Source organism: Pseudorasbora parva, chromosome 21 (assembly GCF_024679245.1).
Source record: "Pseudorasbora parva isolate DD20220531a chromosome 21, ASM2467924v1, whole genome shotgun sequence".
In the NCBI taxonomy this organism is placed as follows: Eukaryota; Metazoa; Chordata; class Actinopteri; order Cypriniformes; family Gobionidae; genus Pseudorasbora; species Pseudorasbora parva.
Window position 1 is genome coordinate 30,811,748 of NC_090192.1, and position 19,886 is coordinate 30,831,633.

Below are 19,886 nucleotides of genomic sequence, written 5' to 3' on the forward strand. Positions count from 1 at the left end.
GTTTTAAAATAAATCAATATGGTTTTTATATTTAATATCCATATTATATTTAATATTTTAACATGTTTAATATAAAATATTTGAATGAAAAGCCAGTCTGTCATATGATTAGTAGATCAGACTTGAAGCAGCTTTCCCACTGACACATTTAGCATGATGAAAATACACCATGGTGACAAACACTATAGCTAAAATAAAGACTTCCTTTTTTGAAAGGAATATTTCTTTTGACAATTGTTATGATCACATCAGTAAAATATGCTTTTTTTTCAAGTTATTTTGAAGAATATTCCCAAGGATATTTTAAATGTGCATTTGTACCAGTGACAGATTAACCTTTTGTACTTAAACTGGAATACTATATAAAATGGTTCTCTTCTCACTTGACTAAGACGTTATTCCTCTGATGGTAGTCATATAGACCAAAGCCATGGCTGGTACCGAAGGCCACCAGTTTCCATTCTGAGTGAAGAGCGATTGCGGTGACCACAGCGGGCGGCTGACACTGCACCAGGGCGAAGGGCTGGAAGCCTGGAGGGAACAGCACTGGATCCTCCCGCACGTCTAGACGCGCCTGGCCCTTCCAGCGGAAGCCTTCCTGACCCTGCAGCAGGTCCACCACTGTAGCCTCAACCATCTGCTCGGCAGCCTCATCGTTCAGCTCCAAAACCAGAATCTGAGTGCGAGGAGGAAGACAAAGTAAAAAAATAAATTTACTTAAAACCTTTTGATAGAGGCAGATGAAAATAAAACGGCAATATCTCACATGTGCAAATTCATATTATTCATAATTCATATGGCTTGAAAAGAGCTTTGGGTAGCGTTCTGCCAGCACATCAACATAACTGTACTGAAACCTTTCAGAAGTTCAGTGAAAGGGCAGAGCTATTGATCCTGAAGAGTGGTTTTTCACTGAGCTCATCTCATTTCCTAATGGCAGACATGATGTGTAGTGGACTGTTAATAAGCTGCTAAATCAGAGCGCTTTAGTCAAGTTCTCTCTCATGATTAATTACCGGCAGTGACTAAAAAAAAGTATGAGAAATCCGATAGTTTCCTTGACAACTAAGTGCATTGGAGGTCAGAGTTTAAGGTGAAGGTTTTAATTTTAAATGAATGCTGTTCTCTTGCATCAAAAGGCCTTTATTAACCCCTCGGAGCTGTGTAGAGCAAGCCTAGAAATCTAAACACACCCTAGCGGCAGCAAATTTAATCTGCCTACAAGTGTCGTCTAGGAACTCTCAATACCCTTCTGAGCTGTATTCCCCTCACTCTGGACGGGGCAATCACATCGTGTATAGAGTCGGCGCCTCGGCGGGCGGGGCCATAATGATGACGGCCGAGTTGCGTTTGCGTGCTTCTAGTAAACACAGAAACTGGCGAACGGAAGCGGCCTTTCGAATCAGCTTTGACCGCGATTCTGGAAGACTTGGAGTTAAGCTTTTCTCTGAGAAAAGAACAAAGAACGGCACTGAAGTCATTCTTAAAAAGGGAAGATGTGTTCGGAGTTTAGCCGACCGGATATGGCGAATGTTTAATCTATCAACAAGCTCTGTTTCACCTTCGTTGCTCTGGTCGGTTGCGCTATCCTATCGCGTGCAGAGGGAGTTTGAAAGACAACCGTTTATCCCGCCCCTCAGATTAAGCCCTGTCTATGGTGGGTTTCCAGACCAAACATCTTGATGTGGGTCTGGCTTGTCAGGCTAGTGTAGAGCAGTTATTTGATGGATAGATGCACTTTTATGGACTTTAAAACAGAAACAGCCATTCACTGCCATTAAATTGCTTTTTCATTTTTGGGTGAACTATCCCTTTAACAGTGAGAATAACTAAAGTGTCACCAAAATATCTCACCAACCCCAAACTTTTAAATGGTAGTGTAAGTAATAACTGAACAAAAGCATCCATTTTTGGTATTGCTTGTTTTAATGATATGTGTGAACCGAGTCATCTCTTAAAACTCCCACATGTGAACTCACTTGTCCTGCAGTTCCGGCCACTGTCAGATATCCGCTGTATTTACACAGATGGATCTTCTGAATGCCAAGCCGAGGGTCATCACTATATGGGTCAAAGCAGCCCACCTGATATATTGAAAAATAATAAATACAAAATCAAATGTTTGATGAAAACAATAAACAGCTGTGCTAATAATAAGATGTTGACTGTGGGTGATAATGCTGGTTTTAGGTGAGACAGACCTTGCGGAACGGAGGCCACTCTCCCTCACTGCCCTGGTTCATGTTTTCATTTGGGTCGGCATCTGTGTGGAAGACTCCCGCCGTGCTGAGTTTGTACATGGGGTAAAGACAGACCCCTGAGGCATCCCAGAAACGCACCGTGCCATCTTCATGCCTTTCAAGAGGAAGAGGAATACAAAATATTTAACATGAAAGTTAAAATCCTTTTTTAATAAACAGTTCCTTGTTCCCTACAGGTGAAACCATTACAGCATCTTAACTTTTTCCTTGTTATTCACATGGTTTCCATGAGAAGGGAAAAACCCAACTGTATTGAGCAAACATTTTAAACCGAGTCCAAGTACCAAATGAGAGTAACAATCAGCTTTGATTAAACAGAACAGTTACTGTAGTAAATAATGTTCAATTTTAGGAACTGTGATATAAACCATGATTGAAAAATAAGAATCTGACCTTTCCTGTTTTATTATCTGATGAAAGTTAAAAGAGCGAAACAAAACAGAGAGTCAAATAAAAAAATATGTTAATGTTGTGCACTTATTAGGGATGAAACGGTGTCAAAATTTCATATCCCCATTATAGTGACCCAAATTATGGCGATTATCAATATTATCATGGTTTTGTTCAAATGAGATGAAGGTGTTCAAAAAGAACAGATGCACACACACTAAAACTTTTTAACAAGTTTTATATTTGATCACAAACAACAAATAAAACAAGCAGATCTATGCACTTTAAGCATGATTCTATTCTGTGGCATTTCTTCTTATAGTGACCGTCGTCTATAGCAACTCATCATAACAGCACACATCCACGTATCACAATGGATGCACTCATTTCATTCAAACGCTACTTGCGTCTTTGTTTTGATTGTAATGAAAATGAAAATCAGAGGACTTAATAATACTACTATAACTATTACAATAACTTCTTGTGATACATTTTTTTCTGGATGATTATTATGTACACTGTACAAAATGGATTATAAACAGATTTAAAACAATATTAATTCAATATGTCCCTGTAATTATTTATATGGTAAAGAAAATCTGAGTAATAAGGGACAATGAATGAATATACATTATTATACCTTAAATATCGCCCTAGTCTTGTCTGAACTTGTTCGTTCTTCTTTGTCTCTAGCTTATTGCTTATTATTATTACTTAATACTTACTATTATTATTTCCCAGACATAGTATCGAGTTGTTTTAGTATCGAGGTCAAAGTCAACTTGCCTTGCGTTCGCAGATTTGAAATGTTCCCCTATTACAGCGAGTTTCTTTTAGCAAGTTCTGCAGACAGGGTGATCATCTTTGATTAAGTTTCCATCAGGACTTTTGTAAAAAGACAAAATAGGACCAGTATGAAAAAGAAATATGAAAAAAGCTGAGAAATATCCTGTCGCTGTCACTGCCTTCTTCTATTTCTTCTCATTTAGAAAACAGCGTTGCGCAACACACCAGACTGATGCTGGCTTGACAGGATTTACCGAAAGTTTTAAAAATCGTGATAATCAAACACGGTTTTAACGATAATAAAATTTTAAATGATATTACTAACTGTCAGTACATTTTACTGTGCTTTATCGTGAAACCAATAATCAATCCATCCCTAGCACCTACTAACAAAATGTCATTTTATTTTATTTACTTTATTTTTTTTTTGTTGCAGACATTTTTGGTTTCACTGAAATCTATTATACGAGTATCTACTGTTGAAAGGTCTCGGTCAGTAAGATTTTTTGAAGCTTTTATTCAGCAAGGGTGCATTAAATTGATAAAGATAAATATTTCACTATTCAATATGTTCTATTCCTCAAAGAATTTTGTTTCCAAAAAATATAAGACAGCACATCCATTGTCAACATTGATAACAATAAAACATAACCCACAAATAAGTATATTATAACTATTTTTGAAGGATTGTTCAAAGTTTGTTATTTTCACACTCTTAAATATATATATAAAGGTGAAATTTTCTATGTTGAAACTTAACAGGGAATTCAAGACCGTAGACAAAGAACAACGGCATTAGATCTCACACACATTTACTCACCCTGTGAGGAGCAGGTCCCTCTGGGGAGGGTCTGGGGCAAGATTCTGACCTCCATTTATAGGCCAAGGCTACAAAAAGACAGATTTGAAAAGAAGAACTGAACAATTGTCCACAGTGCTGCTAAACAGAAACCTACAACACTTTATATACTTGTAGGCGTGTTCTGAAGCCCCACAGCTAACAGTTAAACCAGAAAATGGCAGTTCAAAGCCTTTGATGTGAGTATTCTCTTCCGGGTGTGTGGTGTAATTCAGTAACATGCGATCTGAGCTTAATATTTCTGTACTTGTGCATGCATATTCTTGCATACCTTCTTGGAGTAGTGTGTGTACTGCTGGGCTCCCGCAGCGTGTACTCTCTCCCACAGTTTGAGTGGGATGGAGGAGACGTGGTGTGAGCAGGTAATGGCTGAACAGTGTAATGGCACTAGGTAAGGCGTCTGGATGACGGGCCACCCCTCAGTCTGTAGATCCACCACCACAAGTTCCTCCTCCACCAAAACCACAAGAGCGCTCGGCTCACCTGCAACATGGACACATTTAGTCCACTTGACTGCAGCTCAAGATTTTTTTTTGTTTTGGGTGCACTGTAATGTGTTCATGGTTTGTTTTTTAAAATGTAATTATTTTTCATTTATTTAACCTTTATTCTACACTCCTCTGTCCCTCCTTGTAAAAACGGTCTGAGAGTTTCCAGGTTCTATGAAGCCGGTCCCTCAAAAATATGCAATGGGTTCAAATCTCGCTCTCGGTGCTGCACATTATACAGAGGAAAGCTTCCACAATCTTCTTGAGTTCAATGCAGGATTCGCACAACGGCTTTTCCTGAAAGATGAAAACAGGCCACAACCTCTAAATATGATTTATTTTTCATAGTTTTTTTGTGTTTTAACTTTTTAAAATCTCAACAGCAAACTTGGAATTAGTATAAATTATCTACATGCTTTTTTATCTCCTGCATTGAACTCACGAAGATTGTGGAAGCTTTCCTCTGTATAATATGCAGCACCGAGAGCGAGATTTGGGTAATAAGTTTGAGAAATCGAGTTAAAAATCAATACATTTTAACCATCGATCCCTGGAAGAATGTCTATAGTCCCTAAAGGCCGTTTGCTGTAGTCCTTAGAAAATGATTTTTAAAAAAAGCAAATATCTCCCTTTGCTTCAAACTTTGAACGTTGTAACTTTGCAGTTGTTGTTTATGCTCAAACAGCAACACTACACGCACAAAGTTAGTAAAGTGAAATCGTGTTTTACCACCCCTTTAAGTAGATGTAAAAGAAAGCATGTAAAGGAACCAAAACAGTGTGTTTGACATATTTGAGAGGGGAAAAGACTTAGACTTAAAAGAATTAGTTTCTCAGTGTCTCTCTCTACCTTGGTGATTTTCGCCCTCGCGAATAACGAAGAAGTCGATAATACGTGATGTGAAGTCCAGCGCTTCGTGGGTTTTGCTGTGGATGACCGAGATGCAGTGTCTGTCCCCGTAACTGGCCCTCGGCATCCCTCCGCTGAAGATGAGGAATGGAGGACTGGGAGGAAAAGAAAGAAGACATTATTGTGTATAAGAAAGTATTTACTAAATGACAAATCCCCCTTGGCTCCCTAGAACTTTCCAAATATTATGGTGAAAAAGGAGAACAATAAAGCAACATGAAATAAAAGGACAGTATGATAAAATGGGCTAGAGTTTAGTGGTAAAAAAAAATTCAGATGGAGGATCTTAATGTGGAGTGGAACATATTAACATCTATGGAAGGTTTAAATATTAACCAGACGGTGTGAGTCATGGTGAAGCACTCTGGGTTAATGACACCACAAGCAAACACACCTGTCTCAGTGCTGTGAGTGTTCACTAACTGATACTGGCTTATAAAGAATATACAAGACTCACCCTTGTTTTGATGGCAGCTGTATAATTTTGGATATGGCCTTGCAGGGGAAGGCACCTGTGTAGAGATGTAGTTCATTTATTGGCGTACGGACAGATAGCGCAATATGAATCCATTTTACCAGTCAAAGATACAGGCTTTGTTCCAAAAGCTAGTGATCTGCCTATTAAGACAGCATTCTAGGCATCATATTAGGCACCAAAAGAAAGGCAACATCGCTGACACCTTTAAAGTTGCCTTGATTTGACCAAGTTCTAAGGTAGCATTGCACATTGTGGTCAAAACATGCATTGCGACAAGACCTTTGGAAAAAGAAAATTGATTACAAAAGTAAACTTCATTTCATTTAATCTCATTTTTCTATTATTTACACTCTTCAAAGATTCCTGAAAAAGTATCACAAAAATATTAAGCATTGATAAGAAATGTTTTTTAAACACCAAATCAATACATTAGAATGATTTCTGATGTATTGTGATACTGAAGACTGTAATGGCTCTAAAAATGAAGCTTTTTCCATCACAGGAATAAATAAAACATTAAAATATATTCAAATAAACAGTTGTAAATTGTAATAATATTTCACAATATTACTGTATTTCTTACTGCATTTTGTTCAAATAAAATGCAGTGAGAAATACATGTGGATTGTATTCAAGAAAATACTTTATTAATGGTCAACATTTTTTTTTATTAAATGTAGTACATATTGCAGAAAAGTACACTATTTCAGACAGCATAGGTTTTGGAACAGAAACACATTGTCCAAGTTTAAATTGCAACTGACCATACGGCGTCTCCTGTTTCTCGGGCTCCGTTTGTGGATCTTCACCAGTGACTGTCCATTGGCAGTAGCTCCCGTCACTATGGGAACTGAGAATGCTCCCACCATCCTCCATCCACCAAACACTCTCTAGTTGCTGCAGATTACACAAAAAGAGAAAAGTATAGGCCTCTTATTAGAATGCTTGATAAGCGTTTTGAGTCATTGGGTTAAGAGACAACATTGCAGTATATGCTACCTGTGTGCTGAGAAAGTGTTGGATGGGACGCTGCCGATCTAGATCCCATAGAACCATCAGGCCTCGGCTGTAGCCGATCAGCACCTGCCGTGGGTTGAGCGGGTTCTCATGCAGAGCTTCCACACATTCCAGATTCCTGCGGCAAGCATAATCCTCTGGAATTCTGGGAAAGTAGCAGTGAACAGATCAGCGATCACAAAGAGTAACTGTATCAGTCATCTCAGGCATGTGAAAATGTTACATAATACCATTCCAGAGAGACTATTCAAAGAATGTATGAGGTGTGTCTATAGGCAAAATTAACAGAACTTATAGAAAAAAAGCAGGATTACACAAAAGTGTATTAAATATGCTAATTTTAGTTCTCACTGTCTATAGTGTTCATATGGAAAGTGACCAAACAAAGATAAGACTGAAACATTAATTATTATTATTATGATTAATACTATATTTCATAAGACACGTTCAAGATAAACACTAGCACAAATTCAACATTTAAGACAAGCATGTGTTATTTATAAAGAATAGTACATATTACTGTAAAAAAAGTGTTTTTGGCTTTACATGAATTCGTAAGTCTGGCTAATATGATGTCTGACCTGTTCTGTACATCCTCCACGCTGATGTTGTTCTCCTCCAGCTCTCTGAAGCCTGGCACTTCCACAACAAATACATGTCCTCCCTCTGTGCCCAGCAGCAGCAGCTCACCCGATGAGTGTGTCAGGACGGCTGTGACCCGCGTCACGCTGGGAGGGGCGCTGTCACAACACAAGGGGGTCAAAATTATTTGTTTTCTACCACAGTTACACTTAGATTAGACACTGGATAGAGAGTTAAGATTAGACTGCTGGCTTAAGTCATATACACGTTTTATTACTTTTTACTTACAATGGATTATGGTTTTATAATAAACATCAAACGCATCTTTTCTATGTATTCTCTTCAATTATTGGAACCGGTTGCAATACCGAAAAAGTGCAGAGGTTCAACTAAACATATACTGAAGTATATCTGATTGTGCTAAAGTGGAACTATTGCAAAAATACTTTAGGTACACTTTAAATATCTTTCATTTAAAGACTGATAATATACAGTGATTAGACTATCCTTAATAATAGTGTTTTATTTATATTAAGAAATGTGCAGTTTGCAAGAAAAAGAAGCACTCCAACTAAAGAATTGTTATAATATTTATATCAGTAAGTGTCAAGTGATGGATTTGCAGTATACTTAGTAAGAAAATTAATGCATTTTAAATAATTTTTGATCTAGGTTTTTCTCACTATGGCATGAAAAGCATGATAACAAAATAAAAACCAACCTATCAAAATATCACTTGTTGTTGGTTAGATAATACATTTTATAAATACAGGGTTCAGGTAAGACCCTGAGAGTAATCATGGATGAATATAATATGACAATCACAGATTGCAAAAAATCATGGAAGTCCCCTGACAGCAAGTGTACACTATGTATGGATTCGGAGCACAAGCGAGTATCAGTAGCGTCTGGATCAGTGTGACTCAGTGCTCATGTCTCAATCTTCGGGTGTGTGAGCATGAGCATCCGGGCAGATTAAAAACAGATCTTCAAGCATGATCAAAATTAGATCGAGGTAAGTATGTAGGTGTGGGTTCTTGACTCACCCAGGTGGACCGGAGAGAGTGAAACGTCCTATCTCAAGCAGCTCGGACATGCCGCTATGGGCCCGAAGCGTCCACATGTGCAGACTGTTGTCATCCAATAATGTGACAAACTCCACCTGGAAAAAATAAATAATAAAAAAAACACATAAATCAGAGGTGAATTATCCAAATATAGTCTGTCTGTCTATCATTTTATGTTAAAATCATATATACAGTTAATGGGATAACACATTTCTCATACCATGGTAACATTTTGATGATATGGCCTCCCTAAATTTAATTTATGCATACTGTTAAGATGTTGCTTTCTGTGTAAATTCTCGAAATAGCAACCTCACCCAAAACCACTAATGATTCATTGGAAACCAAATCCAAAAGACTGGAATGAAATCCAAATTAACAAGCAAAAACAAATCTATGTGAGATCAAAATGGGTCAGGATTAAAGTTCAAACCGTACCTGGTTTGGCAGGAAGTGCACCTGTGTAACTGCCGCATTCTCGTCGTGAAGTCCCATGAACTCCACACCTGGAGCTCCATACCTGAGAAATGGTTAAGGAAACGCATGGCAAACACACAGCACACTAAAACAAATTACTTTTGTGGAGTTTAAAAGATGCAAGCAAATCACTAGAACTGAAACACTATTGCATTTTAAAGAGCAACATTCTGCCCAAAAAGTGATTGGGCAGACCAAAGCGGTAGTACCCACCCAGTCTACACCATCACCAAGGCTTGACCCATTCAGCCTGACGGAGGCACTACAGTGATCAAAAATCCTTGGCTCAAGATGCCTTTAAGTACATAATTGATAGTATATGACGCGATTTTTCATGATTGTACATGTCAAGACAGTTGATAGATCTTTATACGGTAAGATAGATCTTCTCATTCTAAACAACTATGCCTCTAGCACCACTACTGTCAATCATATAGTTTTACAATTACAAATACCACCATGGAACAATTCTCTGGACTCTCTAAGTTGAACTTTAGCATTTGGATAGCTCAACGAAGTTTCCCCAAGTATCCCCAAAAGCCTGTCAGTCTTAAACAAGAACTCAGAACTTTGCAAAATGAGCCCATGTGACATATGATTCTAAAGAAACTTATGGTGATCAGGCAATATGTGGCACTATAACTGGTAAAAAATGTGTAAAATGCTATATTTCCATGGCAAATCACATGATTTGTATGAAAATGGCCTTTTTCCATGTCTGATTTGTGTAGAACTACATCAAATTAGGGGAGCATGTGACATGATTCTAAAGAAGCAAGCAAACTTTAATGGAGATAATAATAATAGTTTAAAAGCTTAAAAAAAAAAAAAAAAAAAAGAATAAATATTTCCTTACAAATGACCTGTATTGACTGTAAATGGCATTTTCCATCTCTGATCTATATGGTTACTGGCTTGCTAAATAAAAAATAACCCCTTTTTATGCATGTGTTTAAAGACCTTAAAACACATGAACCCCGTTATTGATGCTTGCAGCTATATTTCTTTTTTTTTTTTCGATTAAAAAACAAAATAACTTTAATATTTAAAAAAATACCAGGTATGTAAAGTTGACTAAATAACAGTTACTCATTTCTATTTCCTTTTCAGTAAATGACTAACAGAGAAATTTACGCAATAGTATGGGAAAAAATGTGACATGAACATGTGTTCTCAGCTCTACGCACTAATATAAACTGTTCCGCATTTTAAAGTACCTGCATGAAGGGTGTGTACAATTAAGCCACTAGAACAACCACAGTATGGGTTACAGGAAACCTTGGTATATCATCATCATCATATCACATTGTAGTCACTGTGCCCTCAGGATTCAGAGACACAGGAATGGAATGTGACGGAGTGGGATAATTCAAGTCAAGAGTAATGCTATGCACAACTCAAATAACCCAAAGTGTGGAAATGTCTTCAGGTTGTTGAAGGATACAGTTTGATTGCTCCTGATCTGGTACCGATGGCCAGGAGCTCAAGGCTGGGGCTGAATCCCAGAGCGCTGGGCTGATGGGGGAAGCCATGTTCTACAGTCTAAAGAGGACAGAAACGAGTGTGAAAATGTCACATGTAAAGAATTGAAGACATAGAGAATCTAATGTACACAATGTCTCTGGTATAAGCAGACTACATGAGCAACTTACATTGACATCATAGACATACATAGTCTGTTCCAAAATGCAACATATCAGGGAAGCACAATCGCACTGCCTTTTAAGAGGTCTAATTTTGGGCAAATTATATAGCAGCATCGCATTTATCCATTGCAGAGAAGGCACTGTTTTACAAATTGTCACAAGCTTAGGGAGAAAAAAATCCATCTAAATTGTAGGGCTGCATGATTGATTGGAATAACGACAAAATCTTAATATGGCTCAGTGCGATGGGACACTTATAACATGAATTTGGGAACGTAACTGCCTTGTGGTTCTCTGTTAAAACAGAAGATTGATGGTTTAACATTTGAAGAAGTTATAAAATTAAGACAAATTTTAGTATTGTAATTTTAGAGCTACAATACAATTTTAGAGTACTTAAGAAAATATATAATTATCATTACTATACTATTAATAACAAATATTTCGCAGTAAAACTGCTGCATTTCTTATTTAGTTTTATTATATTTTAATATTACTTTATTTTTCAGTCATATTTATATATATATAAAAATTGCAAAAAATTGGGCCAAATTGCACAGCAAATCTGGAACTATATATATAAAAAATTAAACTGTGCAGCCCTACCAAAATGGCAGACAAAGGCAAAAAGTAAAAAAAAAAAAAAACAAGCAGTATCGATAAGAGTAGTAATACTGTTTAAACCTTAACGATACCCATCCCTAATGGCAAGGTTAATTCAATTTTTCATTTTAGGGCACCTTTAATATGTACGTGTGGGACCTCGGATTGAAGTTTGTTAATGCTTAAAACAAGCCAACTGTTAAAGATTGCATTCGGAACCGTGCGGTACACATGTGCACTGAAACAAAACAGTTCGGCACAGATACGTGTACCGTTTCACCTCAAGTAACGGCAAAACAAACTTTCTACAGAAGATGTGGGCTTGATCACCTTGTTGAACTGATAGAGTTCCTGTTTGTGCTTGTCCCTCTGAGACTCATGCCCATGACGCCGGAACCTCTTCATCGTCCCTGGACGAGCAGGGACCTCACGCTGCCCTCTCTCTCGGGTTCTCCTCAGCCACCTGACAAGAATGGAGGGATCCAATGTTAATCAGACAACAAAAAAAATCGAAACATTATGCTAACGAATAGCAATTATAACAAAAATGATACATAAAGACTTAAAGAGAAAGTTCCCCCCAAAAATTCCAATTGCCAGCATTGTCTATACAGTGGTCACCATTCACTTTCATTGTATGCAAAATATCTTTTTGCTGAACATTATCTTTTGTTTAGTAGGGCTGGGACAATACACCTATCTCCCGATGCTGATACAATATGTTTTGTGCTTTTTGTTTGCTTTATTTAACTCAAGACCATGGGAAAAAGTTGAATGATATACTAAGGCTACATTCACACTGCGAGCATTAGTGCTCAATTATAATAATAATAATAATAATAACAATAATAATAATTTAAAAAAAAGATATTGTAAAGCTGTTCACATTGTTTTAAAAGTGGCCAATATCAGATTCCAGTGCGAACAGATCAAGATCCTGAACTATCCCTTATGCTCAAAAAAACGATAAGATGTCATGCATGATGCCATGATACGGGAGTAGTTTATTTATAGTGTGATCTGTATGTAGTAAGGCAATATAAAAACAAAGACAAGGACATGAAAAAAAAGCAGAGTAATTAAACATTTATGACATGAGCCCTCATGTTTGCTTGTATATACAGCTATCAACAGCTCTGACACATCACTGCCCTTCCACTGACTACCTTTCGCAACTGTCTTGACTATGTCGGGTATGTAAAATCTTTGAAGTGACTCCCTTGTGCAGAATTGTGACGAATGTTGATGCAGAATGATGTAAAAGTCACATAAATTAGGATGTGACCGTTCAGACTGCGGCCACATCTGAAAACATCTGACCTGTATCAGGATTTAGTGCCACATATGAAATTGGCACAAATCGGAATTGCAAAGATCAGATTCCATGTGGTTTTTCCACTTGTTTTGTTGTTGTTTACACTTAACTGCAGTCTGAACGTAGCCTGTATGGTGCCGGTCGTATATCCAGGTTATGTGTATTACACTAAAAAACAACAGATCTGATAGGATCCAGGATTTCAAGCAAAGGCTTGAGGGCTGTTTAACTGAAACTCCCCCCGATTTCTGTCTTTTGCCCTCTCTGCCCAGCCTCCGCAGGGAGATCATGGATCTCTGCAGTCCTGACTGAAGCAGCTTTTGTTCTGAGCTGAACGCTATAACAATCCCTCCCCTCGTCTGAGCAAACAGCACCTGATGAAAACACCTGTTGCTCTGGGGAAGCCGAATCAGAATGAGCCTTATTCAAATAGACAGAAAGAGGAGGGGTGCTACCTGCTTTCCATTAAAGAGAGCACTCAGACTATAACAATACACAATGACCTGTGAATCGATGGCAGTTTCTCTCACCCAGAGCTTGAAACGGTTTGTATTTGTTGTGGGTGAAAACAGAAAGATGCCATTGGCTATTTTGCTCCTTTAATGAACAAATACAAGCACCATTATTAAATGCCTTAGCATTGCATTAGCAAATTTTGTACAGGCAAGCACATCACAGGTTCAGGTTATTTTATTTTATTTATGAAATTATATTAAGTGACCACTATTTTAGGGCATAATACACTTTTTTTTATACAAGTTTGGGGTCAGTAAGTTTTTTTTGTATTCAGTAATGATGCAGTAAATGAATCAAATTTAATTCATGATTACAAAGGCAAAGGCATTTATAATGTTACAAATAAATGCTGTTCTTCTGAACTTTCTATTTAACAAAGAATGCTGAAAAAAGTATTCGTTTCCATTAAAAAAACAAAAAAAGTTCAACATTGTTAAAGCTACACTGTGTAACTTAGCTAAAAACACTTAGTTCTTTCAAAAATATATGTGCTCATTAATGTATATTTACTTCTTTCAAGTAATAAAGTGTTCTCGTAAGTTTATAATATGCCATTGAAAATACATACGGGTGAGGGGTTCGAATGCTGGTCGCCATGTTGCCCCTCCCTCTTGAAAGTACATTAGCCAGAGGGACATACCCGTAAATTCAAGCTTCGCCTATCAAGTTAACACTCGATGGCACTCATGGACGTGGTCGAACTGGAAGCCATGTTAATCTTGGACTAAATCGGCCACCGTAGGAGTTAAAACGAAATCGGAATTGAGAGGAACAGAAACTAATATTCACTGGATGGTCATATAGCTTTTCACCGCTAGATGGGGGAAAAAAAAAAAAATCACACAGTGTAGCTTTAAGAATATTAGAATGATTTCTGAAGGATCATGTGACACTGAAGACTGGATGATGCTGAAAATTCAAAGTAACTACAGAAATTTTACAGAAATTGTGTACGGTGGTAAATTTTAATAAGGGAAAGCAGTGCTAAGAAATGTGTGTACACTAGGGATGGGCATTTTTGTCAATTTTTCATTTCGATCATCGATAGGTCTCAAAAGAGAGTAATCGATTAACCATGGGCGGGGCTTGTGCGGGGGGCGGGGCGTCTCCGTCATGGAGATATGAAACTATTTTAAGACTGTTATGAAAATGTATGTGACAAAAACATGAGATGTCTATACGTAAATATGAACATATGACTATAAAAAAATAACGGTTACATTATGATGAATAAATGTCTTATAAAATAGGCCTAAATAGGCCTAACTGTCTCAAATAACCAGTCAATGATCGGGCATTGTATTTGAGCTGCAACTGTGAATACACCACCCCGCAGAGCTTTGCTAGAGAATTAATAAACTCAGTCAAACGCATCCTATATGAGATTAATCAGATATATGCCTATTACAGTTTACATCTGCCCAAAAGGACGCAAATGCGCACGTGAACTTGGCCTACACAGATAATTTACAACACTTTAATCGTGTTCCAACTTCTTATTATAATTCTATGTAGCCTAACGTTACATGACAGATTGGCGCTGCACATAATTTTATTTTTCATGATCAAAGTGAGAACAGCATCACTGAACGTTTTTGAATCCATGAGAAACATTAAAACAGATCGACTATTAAAAAAATGAATAACACTGCTGCATTATTAATATCATCAATGATTTTGAAAAAGAAATAGCCTATCTTAAAATAATATGACCGTCTCAAACAACCCAGAGTCGATAATGTCAGGCTGTTTGCATTTGAGCTGAAGCTGAAGAGAATGAACACCAGTCGAAATAACGGCAGTGCTTTGCTAGCTGGTTATTAAACTCAACCAAACGCCATCCTATATGAGATTAATCAGATATAGACAACATATAATCAAGTATAAAACAAGTAATCTTACAACTTGCATCTGTGGAAAAGGACGCGGATACGCAGATGAACTTGACCGCGCTCGGACTCTGGTTGGGGATTTCTGTTATTAACAGCGCGCGCTGATCCACGGGGAGCTAAAGCACGGAGAATACAACATTATATGCCAATTATGTTCTCATTATAATGCTGTGTATGTGACAGATTGGCTGCCGCACATCTTGCACTGTATTTCATGATCATTCTCAGTGCTTTAGGCATCACTGCGGGCTTTAGTTTCACTTTGTTTCGCGGTCTGGAAGGCGTGCTGTCTAATGCTAACCAATCAGACCTCAGTTACTGTCCAAAATGCCGCAATAACCAATCCGAGAAGTATACAAATATATTTTTTTAAAGTCAGGGTGATCATCGTTTTCATGATCGATCGTCGCTGTCACGTTCGAGTAATCGAGTACTCGACCACTGTTGCCCATCCCTAGTGTACACACAAAACACACACATACCAGCAATTCTGAAGGGGTAATTTCTGAAAAATTGGCTGCCAGGACACAGCCAAGGAAAACAAGAAAAAAAACAACACTGAGTCATAGTCTATGACATTGATTATTGACAATTCCATAGAGAATTCCATATTCTGAGTGACATATTCAGGTAATGTTTACGTCACATCACACTAGAACTCCACAGAGAGCGTGTCTAGACAGGAATGCCCTCATAATTTATCACTTTCTGGAGTGTGATCCCATCAGCATATCAACAGGAAGAGGGACCCTTTCCCCATCAATCCTTTCCAAACATAACCTTCTTAGTGAGTCAGTTGCCCCGCTCGGCTCAGACGCATATTTCTGTGATTATCACCATTATTAGCCAAGAACGTTTAGTCATCAAGCATGTGGCTACAATGATTCCAGAGAAGGGAAAGAGCTCAGATTTCCTTATTTTTAGATCCAGAAATCCAAGGGTTACAGGACCATGAGGGAACCAGACAAGAAACTAAACAAAAAAAGAGAGTCTGTAAAGCTTAGCTTAAGGGACAATGGTAAAGTGGGAGGTCTTCTACTTAAGAGTAAGCTAGGCTTTATGAGAGAAAACTCTCAGCAGGAGAGCTGGAATGGAGTGAAGGAGGGAGAAGAGCAGTGTTCATTCAGAATTAAAGAGGCCAGCGAGTCTGAAACAATCTCTGAGCACCATATTGATCATTGGGTCTCCTTCATGAAGCAGCTTCAGTGAATTTCGCTCTCTGAGATCAATATTACACCGCCATCTATCTAATCCTGAGTTAATTAGAGGTAGAAAAAAAATAAACGATGGTTTGTTTTGTATCCTGCTGGAAGGAATTATGGTGGAGGTGCATGTGAGGGCACTGATGTGGGAGTAGTGGCTCTAGCGCGACTAAATTAGAAGTAGGAGGCCTGTGTGGAGAGTTTAGGAGAATTGGTATGTGGAACTAAGTAGCCAACAAAGAAACACTCACTGTAATCTCCTGAAACATACAGGCGACAGATTCATAACAGTGGAACAGAAAAAGACGTGGTACATTAGCAGGGGAAGTAAGTATTGATTAAACTGCAGCTCTAAAACATTCATTTGATGCGTAAAACAAATAATCCACTTAAAGGGAGAGTTCGCCCGAAAATTATCCCATGATTTACTTAACCTCATGTTATCCTAGGTGTATATGCCATTCTTCTTTCAGACGCATACAATTGGAGTTATCTATATTTAAAAATATCCTGGCTCTTCCAAGCTTTATAATGGCAGCCCAAAAATTAAAGCTCAAAAAGTGCATCCACGTGGCTCTATGGGCGTTGATAAAGGCCTTTTTAAAGTGAATCAAACAATAGACCATTTCAGAATGTTTGTAAACAATCGGCACCAAGATACGTCCGGGTGGCAGAACGCGAGCGGCTTCTACTGACAAACTGAAGAGATCCAGCCGGCTACTGTAAACAGTTACATAGTTAAGATCATTGTTGTTGATTAAAGTTGAAACTATGATGAAAACGTGTTGTGTTTGGGGTTGCGCAGTCAGATATACTTCAAAAGGTGTAGGATTGTATCGATTTCCTTCAGAAAAAAGTAAATATATCCAGCCAAACCTGTGGGTGAGGAGGCTAAAGCGAGTGGACGTCATCAAAAGTGGCGCTTCAGAGAAGTATTCTCAAAACGGCCCATCTACAAAATCATAGCAGAGCATAATTATCTTCGGCTGGGGAAATTAAAGACTAATATTATACTAAACTTTAGATCTCTTTTAAAGATCAAACTCATTCCCAGTCACTGCCTGAAGTAAAAGTAGGAAGAGACTGAACTTCTAGTGTCATGTAGGCATAGTAGTCACATAGGAAACGCAAAACATAGTTGTAGGCTGATGGATGATTGATGCGTGTACCACACTGGCTTCATCATTACCGCGAGTTTAGTTTGAGTGAATGCCTAACGTTAGCGGAGTAGCGCTAGTCTACAGCACGCTATCCTTTTGACCGTCAGAAGCTCACGTCTGTGCCATCTGATCTGACCCCGACCGAGCAACAGAAAACCATCATAGCCTTTTTTAGTTAGATAACAGGGAAATCTACGATAGCCTAACATATTGTAAGTCAAACAGCAACAGTTACTAAAATAACTACTCAATGTAGGCTGAGGCTCATTTAAAAATTATGGTATTAGACTAGCGCTACATCGACTGGAGCAAGGTTAGGCATTTCATGTATTGCTATCTCCTGAATTAATTAATCAGTCCCTCAATAATCATGTTAACTATGTCTGAATCCCAAGCAATTTACTAGCATTGCCATTGGAACGCTTCGGCTTTTGCCACCCGGAAGATCGTTTATTACTGTTGCGACGTCATGGTGAATTGTCGTATGGGTTTGAGTATTTAAAACTTTATAAAATAAAATATCTAGCTTCCTCCAGACCACCTTCTGTATTCAACTCTCAAAAAAGTAACTATGTAACTATGACATCGGACGTAGCGCAAGCGTTTTTGAAGTGAATCACAGGTCACCCAATATCTCAGAACAAGCCAATTTTGGAGCTTGATTAAATAAACGCATTGTTTATAATAAGGAGGACGTTTTACACTATGAAGGGATATTTTAATGGCACAAAGACCTATTATATTTCTCATGTCATGACCCATTTAAGGCAGAATTATAGTCCATTGTATAGGCATATATAATTATAAAATGAGCAGCATAAATGTCAATTTCAGGTTGGTTTAAGCCATAGTCTTGTGGGCAGTATAGGTCCTCCTCAAAACTTAGACATATATAAAAACACATAAAAAAGTTTCATTATTTATTTATTTTCACTTTATGAAAAATATATAACTACTACTAATTAAATAAATTATTTAAAACATTTTATTGGTTAATAATAATAGTTGTTACATTTTTATATTAAAATTATTATCGAAACTGAAACATTTTCTCACAGAAATTTAGTTACTAACAAACCAGTATACAAAGCCCCTTAGCAAGAATGAAACACGTCCCAATTAGATCTCACTAATGGCTGGTGCAATCCTACCTTGCTGCCCGCTTTAATAAAAGTATAATGCAGATTTTAAGGACTCGTTTTATTATCCATCAGGTGAAAATAATAAAATTGCTTAGAAAAGTGAAAGCACACGTCTCCTTAACAAGTCACATGATTTGAGGCATCATTCATGTCAGTATCACAAAGTGAGACAAGTTATGCCCAGTACAGTCCTATACGTAGGGTTAAGTGTTTGTTTAGAAATCCACTGAGAGAAAACAAAGCATTTTAAACTAAACTTAAGTACTTGTATGGTTATAAAGAAACTGAATCACTAAATTACAAATAAACCCTCAATGCTGTTGCGGTAAACTGTGATACTAGTGAAGAACCGATACGCCTAAGGTCATGTTGAGGGGTGACAAGATATAAGCATGTCAGCATGTTTGATGACTAACTCGTTGAAGTGCTTCTATAACCTAGGACTTACAGCCTCAGGATAGCAGCCAGAAAATAGCACCCTATGGTCAGGAGAGGTCAACTGCTTTTTAGTTTAAAAACAGCCTGCGCACGCCCACAGTAAATTCGAGACCGACAACACACTCATTTCATGACACAGCACAACACAAACTGGTTGCCAGATCCAAAGCGTCCCACCCGGCTTGATGGTTGTTATTACAGTAGGCTACATATATTACTCGTATAGCTTACTTCTATTACCAGCTGCCCAAGCCATCGTTAAAACGAGAAGTAACAATTCATATGTAATTTCAGGTGTTAAAATCTTCACTTTCTGATGGCCAGTTTCAGTAAAGTAGGTTCCACTTCTCCATCCACTTCTAATATGTTATTTAAATAAATATTCATGCATAAAAGGACAAAAAAATAACTATTCATTCATTCATTCTTTCATTTATTATTAATATTACCGTTCAAAAGTTTGGGTTCAGTAAGGTTGCATTTCTTTTTGAAATAAATAAATAGTTTTATTCAGCAAGGATGCACTGAATTGATCAAAATTTACAGTAAATACTTTTACATTGTTCATTTTCTAATAAATATTGTTCTTTTTAAATTCTATTCAAAGAATCCAGACAAAAATCCATAATGGTTTTCACAATAAAATATTAAGCAACCC

The 19,886-nt window shown here is 37.6% G+C and overlaps 1 protein-coding gene across 2 annotated transcripts in view; it reads right to left on the minus strand.

Moving 5' to 3' along the window:
• The window catches only part of llgl2 (LLGL scribble cell polarity complex component 2), a 31,673-nt gene that overhangs the window by 7,370 nt on the left and 4,417 nt on the right, over nucleotides 1–19,886 (minus strand). For both annotated transcript variants that reach the window (XM_067429416.1, XM_067429415.1), the window contains exons 2-15: nucleotides 11,894–12,026; nucleotides 10,759–10,856; nucleotides 9,276–9,357; nucleotides 8,817–8,932; nucleotides 7,770–7,928; nucleotides 7,171–7,333; nucleotides 6,936–7,068; nucleotides 6,151–6,205; nucleotides 5,634–5,788; nucleotides 4,568–4,779; nucleotides 4,258–4,325; nucleotides 2,202–2,355; nucleotides 1,980–2,084; nucleotides 384–676 (exon numbers count right to left, since the gene is read on the minus strand). In XM_067429416.1, the coding sequence (XP_067285517.1) occupies nucleotides 384–676; nucleotides 1,980–2,084; nucleotides 2,202–2,355; nucleotides 4,258–4,325; nucleotides 4,568–4,779; nucleotides 5,634–5,788; nucleotides 6,151–6,205; nucleotides 6,936–7,068; nucleotides 7,171–7,333; nucleotides 7,770–7,928; nucleotides 8,817–8,932; nucleotides 9,276–9,357; nucleotides 10,759–10,856; nucleotides 11,894–11,968 (1,868 nt within the window). In that variant the 5' untranslated portion in view covers nucleotides 11,969–12,026. The remainder of the gene's footprint in view (nucleotides 1–383; nucleotides 677–1,979; nucleotides 2,085–2,201; nucleotides 2,356–4,257; nucleotides 4,326–4,567; nucleotides 4,780–5,633; nucleotides 5,789–6,150; nucleotides 6,206–6,935; nucleotides 7,069–7,170; nucleotides 7,334–7,769; nucleotides 7,929–8,816; nucleotides 8,933–9,275; nucleotides 9,358–10,758; nucleotides 10,857–11,893; nucleotides 12,027–19,886) is intronic.